General features: G+C 46.4%; 1 protein-coding gene across 6 annotated transcripts in view; it reads right to left on the bottom strand.

The window, feature by feature from the left end:
- Sting (transmembrane protein sting) overlaps positions 1–25,122 on the bottom strand; it is a 402,026-nt gene that overhangs the window by 28,162 nt on the left and 348,742 nt on the right. For all 6 annotated transcript variants that reach the window (XM_070538240.1, XM_070538242.1, XM_070538241.1 and 3 more), the window contains one exon: positions 13,253–13,488. In XM_070538240.1, the coding sequence (XP_070394341.1) occupies positions 13,253–13,488 (236 nt within the window). The remainder of the gene's footprint in view (positions 1–13,252; positions 13,489–25,122) is intronic.

Below are 25,122 nucleotides of genomic sequence, written 5' to 3'. Positions count from 1 at the left end.
ATTGTTGCTTGCCTTGTTTTGCTTCTCTTTCTGTTCTTTTTTTGCACTTTTCATTACAGTGATTCAGCAATACATATTTTCATTTATTTATTTTTAATTACACTATACTGCAGGCCAGTAATTTGGCCCTAGCAGGAGGGGGCTACAAAAGGTACATACAATGTAACGAAGATGAACAACAAAAATCAAGAGAACACGAAGACCGTAGCAATGTTCAACCATCGAAGTTTACAATGTGAGACTCGAGTACCTTCATAAAGTCAGCGAATTTAAAAATCTTTCGCGGCAATGAATACTATGCAGACAATATTCGGGAGAAAAAGTGTACTTGTGAGCATCGGTTCTAGCGAAAATTGGCGATAAAGAGTATTTATGGCTATGTCTAGTTCGCCTTGTAGTTAAAGGTTTTATGCAATCAGAAGTATTAATTTAGTTTTCCCTGCAAGACAATTGTGAAGAAACCGAAGACGACTAATTTTTCGGCGAGCCTTGAGAGTCGGTACATTGTACTTCTGCATCAATAAGGATGGTGAATCTTGCTTCTGTATCTACCAAAAATGAATCTTATTGCCTTTTCTTGGACTCTTTCAAGTTTCATAACATTTCTCTTATATGGGGATCCCAAACTTCAGCAGCATACTCTAGTTTTGACCGACTACATGTATTGAAAGCTAACATTTTGGTAGTAACAGGAGCATGTTTTAGTTTTCTTTTAAGGAACCACAGCTTCTGCAGGGCTGATAAAGAAATGCCCAATATATGCTCTGACCAAGCAAGCTTATTATGAGTCACGCCTAAGTACTTATATTGGTAACTCCTCATACAGGCTGGTTATGGAGTTGACAAGAAAAATAACTGGGACATTTTTTCTTTGTGACACGTAAAAGTACAGTTTTCTCCGAAGCCAGCGCCATACCCCAACACATACGCCTATCATCGATCGCCAAAATAGTTTTTTGCGACAAGAGATTATAATTTGTGGATGACATTTTCTTAAAAATAGCACAATCATCAGAAAACATTCTTATGGATACATCATGAGGCACCACGTCCACAAAATCACTAACATAAAGAAGAAGCAGTAGCGGACCCAAAGCACTCCCCTGTGGAACCCCCGAGGTAACAGACAGCGGACAATGATAAATTTCCACAAACTGCTTTCTATCGGCTAGGTACGAGGAAATCCCCTGAATAATTTACAAAGGTAAGCCTACAAGCTCTAATTTCTACAATGATTGTCCATGAGGCACTCTATCGAAGGCTTTCGATAAGTCTAAAAACAAAATGTCAATTTGACCAGACTGGTCAATTACACTCGATATCTCGTGTACCGTCGAAATAAGCTGTGTGGTTGTAGAGAGAACCTGTCGAAAGCCGTGCTGATGAGTAGACAACATATTCTTTTTAATAACGAATTGCTGAATAAAACTCACGACTATGTTTTCCAAAAGCTTGCCACAACTACTAGTAACAGAAACGGGACGATAATTTTTAGAAGTTGCCGGTCAGCGGCTTTGTGGACAGGCGCCACACGGGCTATACGGCAGTCAACTGGTACAACACCAGAAGTTATTGAGAAGTTAAACATTGTTGTCAAAAAGTTTGAGATTTGCTGAGCATAACGCCTCAGAAATGCATTTGACAGTCCATCAGGGCCAGTGGACTTATTATCTAGCTTCAATAGCATGGCAAGAACCCCCTCACTAGTTATATCGAACTCATTTTCTAATACAGGGGAAACATTCAGCAGGTTGTATTCATGATGTATTTAAAAAAACAGATTGAAAGTACTGATTAAACGTCTCTGTAATAGAAGTTGGGTCATCCAGAATTTTATGAACTTTGACTTTCTTGAGCTCCTTTTTACTTTGATTGAGGTATTGCCATAACTTTCTAGGATCACTTTTAATGAAGTTGGCAATAGTGTTGCTAAAATAAAGTTGCCTCTTGCTTGTTTTACTTTGCAGATCATGCTTTAGCTCCATAAATTGTGGAGTGAATGTTTTGTGCTTTTTTCTCAGGCGCTAATTTTTCTTTTGGTTTGTATTATCTCCCGACTAATCCAGGGGTTTGTATTGCGCTTTTGCAGTCTTTTTGACGGTATGAAATGTTGAATGCAGAACTTTACTGCAGAATAAAACTGTTGCCACAAACTTTCAACCTTGTTGGTGCTAACGACAAGATGTTCTTCTAAATAATCGGTTACTGCTGCGTCATCGGTTCTATTACAGTCTTTTACTGTGGCTGGAGGAATTTTTTCTTTTTGCATTTCCCTATATCTAGTGCAGCACAAATATATCAGGTTATGGTCAGACAGTCCAGGTTCAACCTGTACTGTCCCGAGCTAAGTTTTTCAGAAATAAATAGGAGATTCGGAATCGCATTTCCACGGGTGTGAGCTCTCACTATCTGATCAAGATTAAAAGTACGCATTAGATCAATGAGAGCGTCAGCCGCTACAGAATATCCATACTACATGTTATTCCAATCAATGGATGGCAGGTTAAAATCTCTGGTAATAATTAGGTTTTTGTCCCGGAATTTTAGCAGGTGATCATATAGCCTGCTCAAAAACAAGTCATCAGCATTCGGAGGTCGGTAAACAGCGCAGACAAAAAAACGTGTCAGCTTGTTGTGAAACCCTTAGAAGTAGACTTTCATGATCACAGACTTGGTCAGCAACACTAACTTCAATATTATCCTTTGTTATCACCGCAACGCCACCACCACAGAAACCCCTATTACGTCCATATAGCCTGTAGCCCGGCGGCGCAGCTTCATCATCACTAATTTTATCATGAAGCCAAGTTTCAGTTATAACAGATATTTGAGGATAATGTGGCAAAAGAAGTGCTTCCAATTTTTCCTTTTTATTCACAATGCTCCGAGCGTTTAATACAAGCAGACGAAACTCACGCTCCTTCAGTTGCTAGCTTGTTGAGATAAGGGCGTTCATCTTCGACATTGCCTTGCGTGAGTTAGAAGTGTCGTCCCAATAATACAGTTGTTTGTCAATGCGGATCTTATCCTGTATGAGCAATACCTTCTTGCCCATATCCTTATGTTGCTTCGCACCTTCCCAGAGCGATTTCTTTTTTCGCAGCGTTTCTGCACAGTAGTCATTTTGAAGGCTTATGCTAGTTCCTTTCAATTTCTTAGCATTGCCCAAGACTGTCTTCTTTTGATTACACTCTTGAAAGTAAAGAATTATAGGCCGCTTCTCGGAAGGCATTCCTAGTCTATGAATTTTAGCGATTGATACGCACTTCCAATTTTCGCTCGACCACATTTTTAATGACTTTGTTGCGCAAGACAGCTTCAGATTCGTTTTGTTTTTCTGGAATGCCGAACACAACAAGATTACTTCTGCGGCTTCGATCCTTGAGGTCAACTAGCCTTGCTTGCTGGGACCTGAGTGCACCATGTATACTAGACACAGATGCATTCCCTTCATCCACGACACAACTCTTAATTTGCAACGCTTTGACCTTGTCTTCTAAATCTACTAATCGCACACAAAAAAACTTTTATGGCTGAAGCTGTCTCGTCCAGGCAAGTTTTGATCTCAGCGATGTCAGAAACGATAGCTTGCTGCCCATTAATAATAGTTTGAAACATTTCTTCTACTGTGGGGCCGGAATTTTCCTCAACACCTCCGCACACAAGAAGTTTGCATATACAGAAACACTTATAACAAATACGTACACATCTATGTGAGCACGGCACAATCACCAAGCAACGATCATTAATGCGGAGTGAATAATAATGACTAACCTGAACAAGAAAAAAACTGTCGCATAGTGAATGCACTGCTCACTACGCTTGCCCCGTGCCCACTGGTGCTGTCGATGAAGGGTCACTCCTTCATAGCTGTGCTTGGTGACGTTACAAAGCCATGGTTCGAGGGTAGCAATGCTGGGTCGAGGTTGATGCACGTGCTTTGTTTCCTTCTTGTCGTCGCTGATTTTAGATATGATGACTGCAGAGGGCGTAACCAAAGCGGGTGAACTTGCTGCGTCGCTTGACACCAGCAAGGCCAGAACAAGAAAAAACAGTCGCATAGTGAATGCACTGCTCCCTACTCTTGCGTCATGCCTACTGGTGCTGTCGATGCAGGGTTTCTCCTGTATAGCTGTGCTTGGCGACGTTACAAAGCCATTGGTTCGAGGGTAGAGATGCTGGGTCGAGGTTGATGCACACGCTTTGTTTCCTTCTTGTCGTCGCTGATTTTAGATCTTAGATCTGACGATTGCAGACGGCGTGACCAATGTGGGTGAATTTGCTGCGTCGGTTGACAACAGCAAGGCCTGAACAAGAAAAAACAGTCGCATAGTGAATGCACTGCTCCCTACTCTTGCGTCATGCCTACTGGTGCTGTCGATGCAGGGTTTCTCCTGTATAGCTGTGCTTGGCGACGTTACAAAGCCATGGTTCGAGGGTAGAGATGCTGGGTCGAGGTTGATGCACACGCTTTGGTTCCTTCTTGTCGTCGCTGATTTTAGATCTTAGATCTGACGATTGCAGACGGCGTGACCAATGTGGGTGAATTTGCTGCGTCGGTTGACAACAGCAAGGCCTGAACAAGCAAAAACAGTCGCATAGTGAATGCACTGCTCCCTACTCTTGCGTCATGCCTACTGGTGCTGTCGATGCAGGGTTTCTCCTGTATAGCTGTGCTTGGCGACGTTACAAAGCCATGGTTCGAGGGTAGAGATGCTGGGTCGAGGTTGATGCACACGCTTTGTTTCCTTCTTGTCGTCGCTGATTTGAGATCTTAGATCTGACGATTGCAGACGGCGTGACCAATGTGGGTGAATTTGCTGCGTCGGTTGACAACAGCAAGGCCTGAACAAGAAAAAAACAGTCGCATAGTGAATGCACTGCTCCCTACTCTTGCGTCATGCCTACTGGTGCTGTCGATGCAGGGTTTCTCCTGTATAGCTGTGCTTGGCGACGTTACAAAGCCATGGTTCGAGGGTAGAGATGCTGGGTCGAGGTTGATGCACACGCTTTGTTTCCTTCTTGTCGTCGCTGATTTTAGATCTTAGATCTGACGATTGCAGACGGCGTGACCAATGTGGGTGAATTTGCTGCGTCGGTTGACAACAGCAAGGCCTGAACAAGAAAAAACAGTCGCATAGTGAATGCACTGCTCCCTACTCTTGCGTCATGCCTACTGGTGCTGTCGATGCAGGGTTTCTCCTGTATAGCTGTGCTTGGCGACGTTACAAAGCCATGGTTCGAGGGTAGAGATGCTGGGTCGAGGTTGATGCACACGCTTTGTTTCCTTCTTGTCGTCGCTGATTTGAGATCTTAGATCTGACGATTGGAGACGGCGTGACCAATGTGGGTGAATTTGCTGCGTCGGTTGACAACAGCAAGGCCTGAACAAGAAAAAAACAGTCGCATAGTGAATGCACTGCTCCCTACTCTTGCGTCATGCCTACTGGTGCTGTCGATGCAGGGTTTCTCCTGTATAGCTGTGCTTGGCGACGTTACAAAGCCATGGTTCGAGGGTAGAGATGCTGGGTCACGTCTTTGCTCTCTGTCACTTCATTTATGCGGCTGGATTATTCAAATGGAAGCAGGCAGAAGTTGACAAACTTAATGTGATGCTGAGGAAGCTCGTTAAAGTAGCCCTAGGTTACCGTTACCCAGTAACGGTGCAACCGCCAAACTCATGAGTCTAGGGGGGCACAACACAATGGAAGAAATCGCGGAGGCCCAACAGCTAGCGCAACACGAAAGATTGACAAAGTCACGAGCAGGCAGGAACATATTACAGGCAACAGGTGCAGAACTGAATACATCAAGGAGCCCAATAGAGGCTGAAGTAGAATTAAGGACTGAAGTTAGGAACAAGATCAGAACCAGCCCTCTCCCCAGAAACATGCATCCAGAATATAATGTCGAAAGGAGAAAGGCAAGAGCTAAACCACTCTTGCAGGAAATAGAGCAGCAGAACCAACTGGCAGCTATAGTTGATGCTGCCTGGGTGAAAGGTAAAGAAGCATATACGGCCATTGTATCAAATTATCAAGGGAAGGTGCATGACGCTCTCGCTATTTTTACCAAGGACCCCATGGTGGCGGAACAAGCGGCAATTGCTCTAGCCATCAGGAGTAATAAGTGGGCCTGAATTTACAGTGATTCGGAATCCGCTGTAAAGTGTCTTGATAAAGGCTACGTAGCTGGAGTTGCAGCTAAACTTTTGGAAAACATTGGGATTATGAGAACTGAGATCCGATGGTTTCCTGCGCATATGGGGAAAGTGGACGAGACTCGGGTAAACCTCATTGAGGTTGCTCATAACTTGGCACGAGGACTTGCTAACCGTGACAGTCACAACCGAGCCGTTCACCATCAAGCCAGGGAGTCTAGAGATCATTTAATTACATACAATGACGTTACCAAACATTACTATTTAGGACACAGACGATTCCCATTGCCAAATTCAAAACTGAACAGGGCTCAGTCAGTCTTACTGCGCTTATTGCAAGCGGGTACATATCCCACACCGTACACCATTATAAAATATATCCAGAGAGGGAGACTAAGATGGACTGCAACGATTGTAATGGCATCATTGGAATCAGACATATGCTGGCGGGGTGTCGCGCAACTCTCCCCAACCTCGTTGAAGAATGGACACAGTAGGAGAAAAGGATTCAAAGCCCATTGTTTCAGGACGAACTAAGGGCAGTCCAGAGGGCCCTTGATGTCGCCGAAAGGCTTGGCCTGACAGTGCCAACGTGGGAGCGGCCCGCCTTGGCTTAAGAAGTCGTGCCTTCGAACCTCATTACAATAAATGTTTTCACACACACACACACACGCTCTACTTATTGGTGGTGTAGCCATCGGGTCTCGCTAATTTTGACTAGTTTTGAACACTGAACTAGCCTAGAACCATGCAAAATTTAAGGTCAGAAACCACACACACTTGCTAGTGCGCGCTCACTCCTTGCCACTTCTGGTTGAACACCTTGGCAGGCTTCGCAATGACTGAGCCATTGATAGCACTTCAAAATGCGCAAGTTGGATGTGACTACTATCTGTCAGTCAAGCTGGTGCAGGGCAAAGCCAGTCCACACCACGTAGCACAGCCAGACAGGAGCATATGAGCACGTGCGCGAACTCTAGCGCTGTAATACACAAAGCAAATGCTGCTGTTGCACGCAGCTTGCTGTCTGCTACGAAGCGCAGACACTGTGGCCGCCGCAGGATGTCGCGATGAGTCCACTGGATCAGCACACTCCGGCTTGTTGATGACAACTACGTTTGGCAGAAATGTGCGCATGCCCCGCTCCCCCATAGCCTTCACAGTGCAAGGCATTGAAGGAGTGGAAGTACCATGAAGGGCGCCGTTTGACTGCTAACAACTCAACTTCTGCTCAATGCATTCAAGTACTTCTTCCGGCAAAGTATTTCTAAAATAGCCTCATTTAACTTCCAACGCATTTCTCGATAAAAAGGTGCTTCAGCGTCTTTTTAATAACAGCTTGCGTCACTGGGTATGTGCCAGTAGGTGTGTGTCACTGTTCAGTGAACACCTTTGATGTCAGCTTGGGTAACTACGTACGTGCCGCTAGGAATGTGGCACTCTAAAATGACGAAAAAACACCCTTTTCAACAGTTTTAATGCTGATCGGAATCGAACCTAAACCACAAGGGTTGCACAAGCGCAGCAACCGGACGCGTTGCAGGCTCCGCCACAAATGCGCTGGGTATGTGCCGCTTTGCTACGAACACCTCTCGCACCAAAACTTTAACAAGCTGTGCCATGAATGCACTGGATATGTGCTGCCTTTCAAAAAACATCTTGCTAACTCAGATCACTGCGTATGTGCCTCTGGGTGTGCGGCAAATGAGGGAACAATTCTAAAGTGTTGATAGGCACCTGTGCGCCATGCTTCTAATCTCAGAGGCCATGTGTGCACTTCTCGGCAGTGCCATTAGATGGCGCAGCATGTCCAAAAAGAAGCGTGAGAGAGGATCCCAGTTACCACTTAACATGTTTACAGCATGACGGCCGAGCGCCATGCATTTCGGAGGCCACGTGCACGCTTTGCAGAGGCAAAGCTAGATGCCACCAAGTGTTCTTAGGGAAGCACAAAAGAGGAGTCCCACTGCAGTATAGCTGCCTCACACATAACTCGTTTTTGACTGTTACAATAGTTTGTGCCGCCATATTAAATCAATGTAGTACCATCAACAGTGATTGTGAGATGGGTTCTGCCAATTCTTTTTAATAATTCAGTTTATGTTGCATTTAAATCGTGAAATTCACCAGCAGTGAAACCATGCCTGCTTAGCAGAAATCTAAGACAAGCACCACCCGAGTGTCACACCTACTTGTATTGCTGAAATGTGGCACAAAATATATGGGGTTCCTGTTAAGTTACTTGAAACCTCCCTTTAAGAGTGTGGAATTTTACTACAGTGCTACAATTTTGGGCACAAATGCCTCTAAAGTGATCCTATTCCCAGAATTACTGCCCAGCAGATTTAAGTACAATAGTAACTGTTTTAAAAATTGCTAAAGCCAATTTCTACAAGTGAATTATATTTTAAAGAATTAGTGAGCATTCTTTGTCAGCTACATATTAGTTGGAAATTGCTGTGAAATTAATATATGTGTTCAAGTATTACACCTGAAACGTCTGAATTTGTGCTATTTCCATATGTCAGCTTAAAAAAATTTGTTTGAAACAATTCACTTCGTGAACGCAGGTTGCACACAAGCATGAAGGTGCTATTCCCTTTTTTGTGCAAAGCACATAGAATGTTTCAAAAATGCTTTGATTGTGTGTAACTGTGGCGGTTTCTTCAAGGCTTGTATATTATTTTGTATGCTTTACGTATGGTTTTCTGTTTTTATAGGGTAAAGTGCCATTAAAAAAGATGGTAAGGCACTGTAAGGAAATGCATAGTTTTTTGTTATTTCAAGCAATTTCGTAATGCACTATTCACACGATTGATTTTCCCCTTCTCATTCTTCCTCTGCTGGAGTCTTCTGGGCACACCAAGCCCGCGCTTTTTGACGGACTTGTTCAGCTTCTGCCCGGCTCTTGGTGAGGATTTGGGGTCAGTCAACTTGCATTTGGCCTGCCGCCGCTTGCGTTGCTCCTCAGTCCTTCTTGCTCAGCGCTCAGCCTCCCGATCACGAGATAAACCTGGGACATCCGTAGCGCACAGAGAACCCGTAGCAACTGCCAGAGGAGGTGAACCCAGTGCACCTCCACCTACCTTCCTCCTCCACGTCACTTCACCTCTTTTCTCTTTCCCTGCTTCGCTCAACGCCACCTAGACTTTCCTATAGGTCGTGTTGCTTTGCCGTGCGCTCAGCGCGCTCCTCCGTGCTTTCCAGGGTGCACCATTCTCTTCTCCACATCCAGGCACCTTCCTGCTCCAGGACTCGCTTCCCTCGCGGCAACACACACAATCTCACAGACAAGGCAGGTGCTCTTGAGCATAAAAAGAAAGAAGCAAACAAACATACATCCAGTACCGACAGCAGCAATACAGAAACACTGCACACTGCTATACATAAACACACACATACAGTTGCAATCTCTGCATTGAGTCATCAGTGTCTTCGGTTTTATCTTATCCTACCAACAAACACTTCTTTCGTGCAAGGAAACAGTTTGGTAGACTCCATCGTGACATATGCGCAAAGTGACCGTTTATTGTATTTTATGAAGAGACAGCATCTGTAAAGCTTTCTGTGCTTTAAAGAATGATGTGATCTGTAACTGGAAACTTCTGCAAACTCAAAGCACAGGACCATTAATCTGGTAGTGAGCAGCTTCCCTCACTGGGAATCCAGGAGAGTGCTTGCAGGGTGTTTTACTTGGCCGCGAGCGGCGAAGCTATGTGGAGCGAACAGTGTTATTCATCATTCACGGTAATGGGGCACTTAATGGGTGGTTGGGCATACGATGCTACCGTATGTCCTCACAACCAATATGAAACGGCAAGGAATCAAACCAAACAAAAAAGTATTGCGATAATTTAAAGAGCAGCGCATTACTGATGCAAGCCAGATTGGGATGTCTCAGAAGACAATGTCATAGGAGAAAATTTGCCACTGATGAAAAAACTCCTATCGAGTGTGCAAATTATGTGGAGACCATCAGGTAGATTTTCTTAGCGTGTGGTGTTAGCAGTACCAGGTAATTGTGGACATAGTAACACTTCCCAAGGCAATGGAATTGAGCGACAGTCAGGGAAGGCTAAATAAATATCCAAATATCGAGTTATTGAACGAATAACAAAAACAGCAGTTACATTACTTTTCATGTATACTTTTATTTTGCGAAGTAGGTATGTTCGTTTTTTTGCAGAAAGCTGGGTGGAAAGGAGTATACTCTTTTCCATAGATAGGAGTCAATGCTGTGGAGGCTAGAAAGACTTCTTGCAGTGGCTTCTTTCGCACTTGGACATTGTTCAATATTTCTTGACCGCGTTTTTTATATAGGCTCCGTATTGATTGAAACAAGTTTTAATCCTTTAAAACAAACACACTGTGGTATACGGCTTCTAGTGCATTGTTGACTGCTATGTAGAGAACGGTTCTTCATACATGTGACAACTCCTTCAGTTCAAGCGTATTGCATAGAGCATCAAAGCAGAACTCCTCTGAAACAGCAAGAGCATCCATGGCTTCTTTTGCAGTGCGACGCACCATGAGTACATCACACGGGTCTTCTTCATCGGATGCCTCATCCGCCACACCAAGGGCATCACTGATGATATCGTCGCTTAACTGGCCAGCGATTACAACATCGCAACGCAATTGGCAAGCTGAACTTCCGAGGGGAACAGACCAACAAATGCCCCATCGTCATCTTCCTTTTCTGGCGCCGTAGACTCCGGGCTTTCAAATGTCTTGGCCCGCACAAATCCACTATGTCTGAAACTGTCACCACTTCTGCCAGCGCATTTGCCCACAGGGGCATAAAAATCTGTCACACTCAGAAGCGTGATGTTGTACTGCTGCTTCCGGTCGATGCAAAGAAGCATGTGTTCTAACACTTGCTTACAATACCTTTTCTTGGCATATCGGATGATTCCCGGTCCATCAGTTGAAGGGCAGCGCTAGTGCTGGGAGGAAGAAACACAAGCCGGATTGCCTCGAGATTCGAAACATTGCAGTGTGCGGTGCAATTGCCCCCCCCCCCCCCCTTGAACATTGCCTTGCATTTCTTGGCACTGAAGCGTGGAACGAGTTCCTGCAGACAGGCACGAAATATCTCTGAAGTCATCCATGCTTTGCGATTCACACAGTACTCGACAGAAAGGTGCTTGATGTAAAAATATCTCGGTTTCAGCGCCTTCTCGATGACGAGAAGTGGAAGGCTCCTTGTGTCCGTTACGTTTGCTGCCAACAGTAGTGTCACGTGCTGAGCCTTGCTTCTTCTACTGTGAGTACAAGGGCCCCATGTTATTGTAATTGTTTTGTCTGGCAACACTTTGAAGAAGAGTGCAGTTTCGTCGGTGTTAAAGACGTTGTTCGGGTTGTAGGCTGCCATATGCAATTAAGTGCGATTTTTTTTGCCAATCTTTAACAACTTCTCCGTCCATCTCACCCCTCCCCCCGTACACGGTCTTAAACACAAGGTCATGCTTGTATTTAAAGCCCGCAAGCCAACCCTCTGACATGTTAAACGAACCTATATTCATTTGGAAGCCATAGCTCTCTGCTTGCGCACAGATAAGTAGTTCACTCCACAGCAGCTCCATGTCACATCAGCAGCAATATCCACCACAAAAATGCTTCTTCCAGGGGTGGGTGGGCAGCGGTTAGCAAACCTTTCCGATTGGCAATAAATTTCTCACTCTCAAAGGCTTCCGCTATTTGTGCCTCATTCTTGATGTCTGTTGAGAGCAGGCTTCTTTTTACATCGAAATGGTGCATCACCTCTTCTCTAGAAGTGGGTCTTTCAGTTCTTTGGTAATTCTTACTTCGATTGCTGTCCTTGGCCATGCACTTCGCGTGCTTAGCCGCTACAGCCATCGGAGCAGAGAGCGACAGTACAGTAGCACCGCACACACCGACACTGATGACACTTGCAATGGATGATACAAAACCTTACCTAGAATGTATAGCAGTGCCACATATCGTACATTTTTTCGAAAGAAAATCAGTTTCCAGCATTTCTGGCCCTTGAAAAGTGATGAAAGTAGCAATGCGTGCTCCAAAAACTTGTTTCAGTTGTACACCAGCACTGTCATTGGCTTGCCTACAGTCTAAATTAACCGGTGCATGCACAATTTTGTGCCGAACTAATGAAGGTTTGCTGCCACAGCAGGGACGCTGAATATCCAAATTAACAGGGGACAAATTAACACAGTTTCACTGTAATAAAATATCCATGCATAAACAGAAGAACCCGCTGATTGCATTCGCAGTATCATGGAAGCTTTGCCGTGGTGGAGGGCATGCCTTACCACTCCCTTCATGTGGATGCCCTCGCGTTGGTGACGGCACAACTGTTTGGTGACACGTCAAATTTTCACTCTCGACAAATGCAGTATGCGGTTCCAGATGAGAGTATTTCTGTGGCAACTTCACTATCTTCGCAGAGTGCTAGTAACGTTTTCACCTGTCTACTTCAGACGCATCGAGTGCAGAGAAATGCGAACACTCACAAATCAGCGATAGTACCACTGGAAGTGATTGCTCAAACATACCGCCCCTGGCTAAAACTTACCTTCACTTTGAAACGTAAGGATCCACAACTGATGGCCATTATGGGCAGGCTACGGGACATGTTTTTCACCGAAAACTGCTGCACATTTCTGATTTCACGGCTATAAAGAGCTTCACTTACACCAATCATCAAAGTGCACGCTATCTGAAAGTTCTTTTACTCATTAGCCGCGAAAGTACAACTATTGTGATTATTTAAAGCACATCCAGTAACACAGTAGAACAAGAGGAATTATACAAACATTGCGCCTACTTAATTACGCACACTAAGTTAAACACACTGTATCCGTAAGTATATTGCATTAGCGCAAAGTAATTCAACTCCTGTCTTTTATTTTTATGTGGATTGTCCTATTTCATTTTCATTACACATGTCCCAACAAGCTGTTTCAAAGCATTTGACCATGCCCGTAAAGCACTTGTTCGACAATGTAGTTCTTTCGCAACCAATGGCTGTTTGCTGGATTATGCAATGCTGGCCGAACTCCATGCAGCTGCACACGTGAGGAGCGACACACAAGCTTAGCAAGGACATACCGGACTGTCATCACCATTCCGTATCTTGTAAACAGTGTTGGTGTATTTGCGTTCCCGAGTGCCAGCTCGAGAAATCTTCAGTTCGTCCATGCGGTTGGCCACTTCAATGTCCTCATCACCACCAACTCCCAACTCCGGTTCAATGTAGCACGATGTTGGCATAAGGACAATCAGCTTCTTGATTGCAAGGATGACATCGTTGTCCTGCTCATACTGCGTCATCCGTTCCCAAAGAGCTGCACAGATGCCATCAAGAATTTACTGTCAGGGCTGCTATACTAGACAACGTCGTCAACCACTGGCAGAAAGCTGTGTCATTTGGCTCTCTAGGCAACTGTATACATTATGGCACAATAAATTAGCAGAAAAGGTAGGTCTCACTGTTGTCTCAACTACTGTCCCTGTTGCCTGCTGAATATGTTGTTCTATGAATGACCAACTAGCTCAGACAATAAACGAGAAGAAAGGGGGTTAAATGAGGGGCCCAATTTTTATCAGTCATATCATAAGAAGCCAGCAAACACTGACACCAAGGACAACACAGGGGGAATTACTTGTGCTTTATAAATAAAATAAAGAAACGATAAATTAATGGAAATGAAAGTGCATGAAAAAACAACTTGCCGTAGGTGGAGAACGACCCCACAAGCTTCACAATACGCGACAAAGCTCAGACAAAATTTTGTACATTTGCCACTATGGCTACAAGATGTGTTAGTAACGTGTTACTGGTACTATGCTATAATGGATTGGACCAGTATTGCTGACACTAAATCACAATGTTCAAACTAAAGTATGCATGCAGTCCACAGCCAGAAGACCACTTTATAGATACTCGTCACAACAAGGTGTGTGCAAATATTTTAATTTCGACTGAAATACCAATGGCTGAAAAACTCATTTCGACCTTCAAATACCAAAATTCTAGTTACACATAATATGGAGTGGCAGATGGTTAAGTATTAGAACAGGGGTGCAACTAACACACCAGGTAGCCCCACAGAAAGTACCCGAAATGGTTAGCCCCACTGGTATCACTTCCAAGAACCAAATATGGTTGTTTCCAATTTTTAAGATCACTGCAACCTCTTGATAAAACTTTCAAACCTATTTCTTTGATTAATGTGATAAGCCATGCAGCACACCATGCATTATCAGGGCCACTGTTGTGCATGACACTAAATGCGACACCTACAGGTGTGATTTGATAGCGATTCGGGGAAGGAGTGCATTGACATAAACAGTAGGCCATAGGTGCGTGCATAGAAATTGCATGACTACTAGACTTAAAATCAGTAAAGCAGTGCTTGACAGAACATTATGCCTGAATGCAGCTCAGGTGCAGCCAATAGTATTCTAGCATCGCTATGCGGGTAGAGGAGCTTCTAAATACAGCGAAATTATTTTACTCGACATCCTGTGCAGTGAACTTGATCAGCATTGATGCATTTAAAAGTTAACATTTCTCTATTTTAGCAAGGAAAACCTTTGAAAAATTGTTGAATAGCTGAACATACAAAACAATATGAAACATTAAGGTTGCAAGTTTACAACAAAAAGCGATATCACAATTCTGCCCTCATTGAGAAAAACAAAGCTACCAAAATTGATGCGCCGTTCTGAAATATCGTGCTGTCACATAGTAGCGACAGCTAAGTACACGGCAGCAAAACTCTTTATTGGACAAAAATGTGCTCCTAAAAGCAACTGACATTAAAAGCACAATGATAGCGGATAGAGTCGGCCATCAGCGAAACCTGATCGGCGGGTAAAGAACATCGGGTTTTATACGTGAGTCGAAGGTTCCAGAGTAATTGGTGGTACCTGCATGGCTGCCGGAAAGTACTACACAATTCTCGTTAGGCATACAATCAGATTACCCACTTTCGGTGACAATAGACAGCAAATAGAACTACCAATAATCTTCGAGAAACTTCCGATATGTGCAGGCACGTCTCAAACTGAACGATAATGTTTAAAATTTGTTAGCTGGGGAAAAGTGGTCGCCTGAGAAAGAAAACAAGTACGAGGTCTGCTAGAAAAGTATCCGACCTTATTTTTTTGCGAACACCTGATGGATATGAAACAAGCGCGCTTGCATCAGCTGACCTTGAACCTTCAAGCGCATGCGCGAATTTTTTCCCGCCTGCCGATAGCGTCAGTCGCTGGGACGCAGCGTTTGAGTGACGTTGTGCGCAGCGCCCTCGTCGGTTTTTTATTGCAAGGAAAATGGCGCAGCGACTGGACCAGCGCTACTGCATCAAATTTTGCCAGAACCTGCGCGACAGCAAAGTGGAAACCATTCGGACGATTCAGACGGCTTTCGGTGACGATGCTATGAGCAGCACATAGATTAAGGAGTGGTAAACCGGTTTAAAGACGGCCGCAAATCGGTGGAGAGCGAGCCATGCTCCGGTCGGCCATCGACATGCCGAAATGGCCAGGTCATTGCCGAAGAGAACGCTGTGGTGATGCGGGACCGTCGAGTGACTATCCGAGAAATTGCCGTAGAGGTGGGCATAGGCACTTTTTCTGCACATTCCATTATGACCGAACAATGGGCCATGAAGAGAGTTGCTGCGAAATTCGTGCCGAAGCTGCTCACGGTGGAGCAGCAGCAACTTCGTGTTGAACTATCACAGGAAATGCAGGATTCCACAAACATTGATCCCGACTTCATGAACACCATAATCACTGGTGAAGAGTCTTGGGTGTACTGGTATGACTTGCAAACCAAATCTCAGTCGTCACAGTGAAAGCATTCCACGTCACCAAGACCGAAGAAAGCCCGTGTAACTAAAGTCCCTCAATAATTTCGAAGTAGAGAAAGGCTTTGATCCAGCCGACGACGCCAGCGATAGGCTGATCGGTGACTTGTGACCTTGCTCCGCCCCTTTGCCACCATGAAAGTTCCAGCGCGCCGGGCGAAGTGCCCACCGGCGTTTCGCCTGTTGTGCTATGCTCATTGCTGCGATAATTTTGTTCCGGGAGGACCGAAATGCCTTGTTGCTGTGCGGTTGGGTGCCGGAACCGTATGAAGGATGGCAAGAAGTTATTTTGCATCCCGCGCGGCAACCAGAACCTAACCAGAAGAAAAGTATGGTTGCACAGAATTGGACGGAAAGAGTGAACCATCGATAACTGCACGACTATGCGAGGAAAGTAACGTAGAGCGATACGAAGGTGCGAGAGAAAGTATACACGTGTGTGCACAGAGATTCGATAGCATTTCATTCGCGCACATGAATGTTCACGGCCGAAGTTTGTAGAGATTACTGATTTTAGTGCATTATGAGCCCGTTGAATTAGCAAGTGCAGTATGACCTGGCATGCAAGTAAATAGTGCGGCAGAAGCGCACCAACTCGCTGACAAATATCCGTATTGCGTTACGTGCGATAAAAAATCACAAATTTCATTAGCGGATTCTACTTTTACCTGTGTTTGTGCGTGCGTTGTTAACTGCGCTGTACAATGTGACCAATAGGTCATTTCCAAATCCGCATATCCTATTCGTATTTTGTGCATTGGCATATGTGAATAAATATATTCCTAAGTGCCTGCATTACTCTGCTTTTAAAAACAAATACTGCATAGCCACTGCTACTGACCATCCAATAATAAAGTACAATACAATATATGAAAGTACATTACATACACATGCGAGCTCGTTCCTTTCAAGTTGCCCTTACACTCGAAGATATTTCAGTAATCGGCGATGCCATTTTACTGATGAAAAACACACAACTGCAAATTAACATAAGAAAAACGCCAGAAGCGATACACGGATCGCCAGCAAAACAGAGTGCAGTAATAGCTAGGCCAATCCACGTGCGTTTCGTGTAAGGGCCCTCTAATTCTTACGCGGCTTTAGCGGTGCACGCAGGAGAAAATGCATAAACACAACAATGCGCGTCATGATTCAAGTTTATGTGGCGGCCTCTCACGGTTCACGAGAACAGTCAACCGCATTCACACAGGCGCACTCACTACGCTCGACGTTGGTGTGTGGCGGGATTAGATCGCGCTGGGAGCACAAACAGGATCGAGGATACTCACTGACACGATCCATACCGCATCTTCAGAATGCCACGACAGTTGCACTGGCTCGTAGCACTGAGCCACAAAACATAACAGTCGTCGTGTAATCGCTACACGACAGACACACTCATCGGCAAGAAGACTGTTGACGCACTCGATTCCACACACACACACAGGATGTTGTTTAGTTGACGTGAAGGTCGCACGTTTCAGCGACGTTATGTCGAAACTTTCCGGTCCAAGCGACTGTCTGCCTTTTTAACACGAATTATTCGTTCAATGTAACCGCTATGTGTACGCAGCACACTTACAAGCAAAGGAATTCAGAGCAAACTGGATTAAGCGCAAACAATCACCAAAGCTCGCGCGGTGATTGAGCGCAAACGAACGAAAGGTAAACATGTGGAATCGAGGCGATCAAGCATTCACTCCACTCTCTTGAGCATTTTTCTTTCAGCGCTCATTTGAAATTAAACAACTAGGTTTAGCAGTTCGGGCCCTCCTTTCATTTTTCACCACAGTTAGGCAACAGCAGGTTTTACTTCCGCGCGTGTGAAGATATATTTTCACGTCATGAATGCCGCAGCGCCACGGTTTAGCTTGGGCGCCGTCTGCTACAGGAACTTCCTAGGTGGCGCGCGCGGCAGATGTCACTACCTTATTATAGAGGGACCTAACGTGGATGGATGGATGGATATTATGGGCGTCCTTTTTGGAACGGGGCGGTGGGTTGCGCCACCAAGCTCTTGCTACTACACTGCCTAATATCCTAGCTAGGTTAAACAATGAAAAAAGAAAAAAAAACACTATGAACTACCACGCCCAAATTTTCTGGTCCCCTATTGCGAACTGTGCTTTTGTACGTATCCGTCTTTTGTCGATTCCCTACTTTTCTTCCACCATTCCTCCAGTCGCCTCTTAAGGCCAAGATATAGTCCGGCGTTCTCGGCGCGCCAGGCCGCGGCAGGCGAAGTCGGATACGCTGCGCTAGCGACGCCAGGGGTGCAAGAAATTTGCTTCCTCTAGAGTTCGGCGTGCGCGCGTAGCTCGAGGCTGGCGCCATCTGTGCGTCCGGGAGCGCAACTTCGCCGCGGCGAACAGCTGTTTACATGGCGCATGCGCGTCGTTCGGGTAGCGCGCGCGCTTCTCGTTCCGCGCGCTGTTTGTGCGCTAAAATGAAAACTTTTGCGGGATGGCGTTAACTTGTCCTGACAGCCAGAAAAAAACACATAAGGTTTTACGTGCGAAAACCACTTTCTTTCTGACCTGGGCTTCTTTAACGAGCACCTAAATCTAAGCACACGGGTGTTTTTCGCATTTCGCCCCCATCGAAATGCGGCCGCCGTGCCTGACAGCCAGAACATCGCACTCATATTGCTAGTACTTCGGCTACGTCAAAAACGGAAGCGGACAATGTATGTACATGCGAAAGCTATTCGACAAGCGCCCTCAACTCGGCGACTACCCCCAGCTAGTACAGGAGCTGCGAAATGCAGCTTACCTGTGGTGAGACCACACTGCTTTCGTATAGCTTCCCACGTGTTGTTCTTGCGCTCTGTGTCGCGGTAGTCCATGCGTTTCACATCGTATACACATGGAAGGTTGCAAATCGCTTCAAACAGGCGTCCTCACTCGCGCTGTCATCCCACACGGATGTTGAAAAAACCACAGCAGCACTGTCAGTACGCGCACCGCAGGCCGCCATTCTGCCTTCTGCTCGCTGCCGCTGCAGCGCGCAGTGCATTCTGACGCCGGACTGTAGAGTGCGCGCTTTTCACCGACGTCGCTTAACCGCGACGCGCGTGGCCGCGCGCGCGCGTTACGCCGGACTATATCTTGCCCTTTACTAATGTCTATTGCGGACATGTTTGCTTTACCATTGCTCCCCCTGAACCCAAGGGCTTCAAGGTGGCCAGTGGTGCCTAAATCGACCGCTGGGTAGACGTCTTCACATTCTAATAAAACATGCTCCGCAGCTTCCCTAGCTTTACCGCAGCAAGCACATGCTTCTTCTTCCTTCTTATATCGCGCTTTATAGGTGCGTGTTCTAAGGCATACCGATCTCACTTCGAAAAGTAATGGGCTTCCGTTTGAGTTATCATTAATGGTTTCTTTCCTGATTTCGTTTTTTCCTCTTAAGTAGTTACTCATGGCAGGTTTCTTTTCCATTGCCGTCACCCATGAGATTAATTCTGCCTCTCTGACTTTCCGCTTGACCTTCTTTGTTGCTGTGTTGTCCACCCTACAGACCACAAACTTGCTGGTAAGCTTCCTATTTCTTTTCCTCCACTGTGAATAAATTTTTTTCCTGTACAGATACCTGAACACTCTCCCAGCCCATTTACTTTCTTCCATAATCCTCAGCCGTTCTTCATACTCAATTTTACTGCGAGTTTCCCTCACTTCCAAACTAGTACAGCCCATATCACCCTGCACAGCTTCATGTGTAGTCTTCGCGTGAGCACTCAATGCAAGGCGACCCACTGACCTTTGGTTTCCGTCGAGTCCTGATTGTACCCCTGATTTATAGCAACCAACCGCATTTCCAAAAGTAAGTCCTGGAACCATTACACCTCTCCACATACCTCGGAGGACCTCGTACCTAATGACACGTGTACTTATCTTTATCGGGCGACCACGTTTGGCCGCCTAACAAATGTTATCGTGCAGCGCAGGACGCGCCTGCATGTAAAAGAAGTTTCTGGAATGTTATCGATGGTTCCCTCCACTGTCTTTCACCGCAACTTGTGTAATCTGATTGCATGTATGCGCGACGCGAATAGTGCAGAACTTTGTGGAAGGCACGCGAGTCCCATCGGTTAATCTGGAACATTCCACGACTTATCTATAAATGCCGACGCGCTTGACCCGCAGATCAGATTTTCGACGATCGCCGAGCGTGTTCGCCGCTATCGTTGTGCTATAAGTATAGCCTGTTTTGTTGGCACAGGTTCGCCCAATAAAAGTTTGTTTTGTCGTTCACAGTATTGCTACTGTGTTCTTTGACTTCACGACCACGTGACACTATTGTATCCCCATAGCGCTCTGTGCTTCATTATGGCTGCATTTCTGTTCACCTTTACTGTTATGGTTTTGTCCTGTGTTTCCATATATTCATTGCCTTCGTTTATCCATATACCAAGGTATTTATATTCTGTTACCTGAGGTATTTCTTGGCCCTGTATCTCCACTCTCTGTTCACTGTTGTCATTGAATAGCATAACACCTGATTTTCTAACACTAAATTTCAAACCTAAATTGTTGCCTTCCTGTCCACAGATATTAGCCACACGTTGCAAATCATTTTGCTTGTTAACTAGCAACACAATGTCGTCCGCATGAAATAAACCTGGGAGTTGCTGCTCTATTACTGTACCCGCCTGTTTGTATGAGAGATTACACCCGATATGACTTCCTTCTAGCGCCCTCTCCATCCTCACCATGTAAATCAAAAACAACAGCGGGGATAAAGGGCACCCCTGCCTCAGTCCCTTGTTGATATCAACTTTCTCTTCGCTCCTCATCCCTTCCCATTCAACGCAAACGGTATTTTCTAGGTAAATCTCTCTCAAAAGCTGTATACAGTCGTTACCTAAGCCTTCCCCTTCCAGAATATTGCACAATATGTTGCGGTCTACGTTGTCGTAGGCTCCTGTAATGTCTAAAAAGGCCACATACATCGGTCTGCTTTCTGCTTTTGATATTTCAATACACTGAGTGAGAATAAACAAGTTATCATCCAAACGCCTACCTATTCTGAAGCCATTCTGAAGCTCTTCAAAAATGCCATTATTCTCTGTCCATGCTTGAAGCTTTCATTTGATTGCCTGCATTGCTAGCCTGTAGATTACCGATGTAATGGTCAACGGTCTATACGAGTGAATTCTGTCTTTCTCCCCCTTACCTTTATAAATTAAATTCATTCTACTTTGTCGCCAACTGTGTGGTATTCGTCTATCTTTTAAAGTTTTTTCCACTGCTTTCACCAGAGCTTCCTTACTTTTTGTCCTAGTTCATTTATCCGCTTAACCGGAACCTCGTGTAGCCCTGTGGCTGTGCGCATAGGAATTTTCTCTTCCGCTTTCTTCCAGTTTAAATTTGTCAGCACCAGCTCCTTTTCCACTTGGGTCTCCTTTATGCTCTTTTTTTCATCAAGATTCGGCTATTGCTTTTCGGATGCAATTTATTGCCGCTTCTCCTTCCAGTCTGTTTTCATCTTCGCCTAGGATATGTTGTTGTATTGTTGTTGACTTCCTGCCTAATAATTTTATGTGCTTCCAAAATATTCTAGGTGCGGCCTTCTTTTTCTCACGCATTTCTGACAACCAACGTTCACTTTGACCTTTTAATCTTGCTTGCACCAGTATTTGAACCACAGACTTTTTCTCCCGGTGTATTACCCATTTACTAGTTACTTCATACTGTGGCAACTGCGCCTTCTTTGCCTGCCTGTGTTCTCGAGATGCCTTCTGTCGTTCGGTGATCGCTTCTCGTATCTCCTTGTTCCACCAGCTTTTGTTGAACGTGTAAACGCATGTGACGCCCCCTCGGGCATACTCTTCGTTGGCCCGCCAGGCTCGGTGGCCTGCCATGCTCGGTAGGCAACATTGGGCACCGCACCCAATAAAATGCGACGAGCACAGCTGCTCGGCGGTCAGTTATCGTTCGTCACGACCATGCTCCGGAGCATCTGTCTAACGGAGGGTGTCTCGAGCCCTCCCTTGTTCACGAAGCCGGGCCGATCGTGCCACTGGCGACAAGTACCCACGGATCGTCCCACGCCGCCGCGAATGGCGAAACACCGCCCCTCGGTACTGCTGCCATGCCGCTGTACGGAAGGCTCGAGCCGTTCTAGGGAGACGAGTCCGCCTGGCCAATTTACGAGGAACAAGTCCACGTGTTTTTCCGGGCAAACGACACACCCAAGGCCAAACAGCGCGAGATTTTCCTGGCCAGCTGCGGGACCCGCGTCTTCGTCTCTTGCTCGACCTTCTCAAGCCAGCCACGCTGCAAATTAAAACGCTGGGTGAGCTGCTCGCCATACTGCGCTCTCATTTCAACCCAGCACCGTCCACACTACTGGAGCGTTTCTGATTCAACAACCGGAGCCGCCGGGAAGCAGAGACCCTCGAGTAGTTCGTTGCTACGCTACGAGGGTTAGCGAGTGCCTGCGTTTTCGGGGACCAGCTGGAGTCGCTGCTTCGGGACCATTTCGTCTGCGGCATCAACAACCCCGCCATGCAGACGCGACTCCTTGAGCTTCTCGACCCCTCGCTGGACGACGCCGTGAAGGCAGCGCTGGCAATGGAAGCTGCCGCCAAGGACGCCGTCGAGATTGCGCGTGCAGCTGGCTCACCGTCCGCGGAAGCGGCGGTCAACAAGTTGGCGACAAAGGGCAGCACATGCGGTCGCTGTGGTAGTGCGCACTCTCCCTCACAGTGCCAGTTCTCTCAAGCACAATGCTTCAAGTGCGGGAAAATTGGGCACCTAGCACCTGTATGCCGAAGGGGCAGGACGAACGGACAGCAGCAGCAGCCTGGTTCAAGCCCAGGTACCACACAAGCCCGCGGCCAGGGTAGCCGTCGCAAGGGTACGCGGCAGGGGCGAGCGGCAACAGGCTCGAGTTCTTCCGCAGCCAGGCTCCACGTCGTGGCCGAGGACCTGCCCATTTTCGACATGTGGTACACAGGGCTTGTACCGTCGTTTGTGCGCCAGTCGTCCAGCCAGGGGTGGGCACATTCGCCGACATGACGGCTGGCATCTCTGTACCTGAGAGAGCCCGGCCACGTTTTTTCAAGCCTCACCCACTGCCGTTCGCCCTGAAGGACGGGGTCACCCAGGAGCTGCAACAGTTACAGCGAGAGGGTATCCTGGTGCCCATCAAGACATCTGAATTGGCCGCTCCCATCGTACCAGTTCACAAGCGAGACGGCAGTGTCAGGATCTGCGGGGATTTCAAGGTTATTACCAACCCCGTCGCGACTGTCGAGAAGTACCCGTTGCCCCGGATTGAAGATCTGCGATCAGTGTTGTCCGGTGGACAGAAGTTCACGAAGCTCGACCTCAGAGATGCTTGCCAGCAGCTGGTGCTCCAAGGTGCCGCCCGGAAGTATGTCACAATATCGACAACGTTGCGGCTCTTCCAGTACACGCGCTTCCTTTTTAGGGTGGTCTCAGCCCTAGCCATATATCAGAGGGAGATGGACAACCTCTTCTGGGGCATGAGGCACGTGATGGTGTACTTGGACGACATCCTGGTTACTGACAGCGACGACGGGCACTACCTGCAGAACCTGCTCAACGTCCTGGCACGGCTGCAGGACGCCGGTCTCAAGCGCAAGCTGGAAGAGTGCATTTCCCTGGCCTCCAGTGTTGAGTACTTGGGACATGTCATTTCCAAGACTGGCCTAGCAAAATTGATGCTGTGCTCAAGGCGCCTAAGCCCCAGAACAAGGAGCTTCAGAGCTACGTGGACCTCATCAACTTCCACAGCAGTTTCCTGCCGAACCTGTCGGAGCATCTACAGCCTCTCCACACATTGTGAAGTCAATTATAACCCAGTAGCTCATTTCTGTTCTTCATGCGCACTTCGGCAAAATGTCGTAGCTTTCAACAGTAATGGCAAACTGATTTTCTTACTCAGCAGTGTTTCCGAGAGTGACGCTGGAAGCCACAAAAGCCGCACGATAACGTAACCGGGGTGCTCAGTGTTCGCGAAAACATGGCAAATAGGTGGGCGTATTGTTTCGCCAAGTCAATGTTTAGCGTTTTGGCAAGAGTGCTATCCACTGTCAACCTCGCACGTGACAACCACTCTTTTTCTGCATCCTCGTGTATCGGGGCTTGGCACAACGCTTCCTCAGCGGTAAGTTTTGTGCGTCGGTAGAATTGACAAGACAGTTTCTCGTCACGTATGCCTACAACAAATCTGTCGTGGACAAGGCGGTCCTCGACGAGCGGGCTGTTATAGCCAGAGCGCATTACCAGGTTGGGTAATGCTATAAAAAAGTCATCCATAGAGTCGCCTGGCTGCTGTGTGCGGCGATGGAAACGACTTTTGTATATCTCACTTACTGGATGCACAAAGTGGAAATTCAACTTTTATTTGACGGCAGTGAAAAAAAGCGCCTCCTGTGTTGACACCTCCAAGGACAAAAGAATGGTCCTGGCTTGAGTTCCCATATAGTAAAGTGTGGACCTCATCGCTGGCATTGTGGAGGCCGGCGATGAAAGTGTAATCCTCGAACGTTGATACCCATGTTCGCCATTCTCACGGGTTTAAAAACGTTAAGTTCTCTGGTGGTGCGCAGACCAAATGCGCTAGGGTGAACGATGTGCACTTTTGGTTCGGTGGTCTCGGCGGGGGTGGTCATGTCAGCGTTAATGGGAAGACCCCACTTCTGACACCATGTTCAACACAGGAGTCAAGGAACTAGGCGGACTACTGTCAAGTGGAAAACAATTTTTCCTCTCCCCAAAGCCACTTATCACTTATATACAAGGCCCTTTCCGTGGATTGTAGCACGACCTTATGGTCGATTGCTACAAGTAACAGCGGTGGCGACATTTACAAGCGTTTCCATACTCAGTGGTGGTCCAGCCTATCTCAGATTTGGAGCAACTTTTGGAGTAGGAAAAAGGCTGGTTTGTAGCAATTGAGGAGCAGCCACATTAGCATTTTGTAGCAGTTCTATAGCACACAATTTTGCGTTTTGGTTCAGTTGGGGCAGAAGAAAAGCAAATGCATGACATTTGGTGCAGCTGATTACTACTGCATTATTGTTCAGTATTTCTTTAGAGCAAATAGACACAAGCAAGAACGACGCAGAAC

This window comes from Dermacentor albipictus, chromosome 5 (genome assembly GCF_038994185.2).
Source record: "Dermacentor albipictus isolate Rhodes 1998 colony chromosome 5, USDA_Dalb.pri_finalv2, whole genome shotgun sequence".
Classification (NCBI taxonomy): Eukaryota; Metazoa; Arthropoda; class Arachnida; order Ixodida; family Ixodidae; genus Dermacentor; species Dermacentor albipictus.
This window is presented reverse-complemented; position numbering and strand designations above follow the sequence as displayed.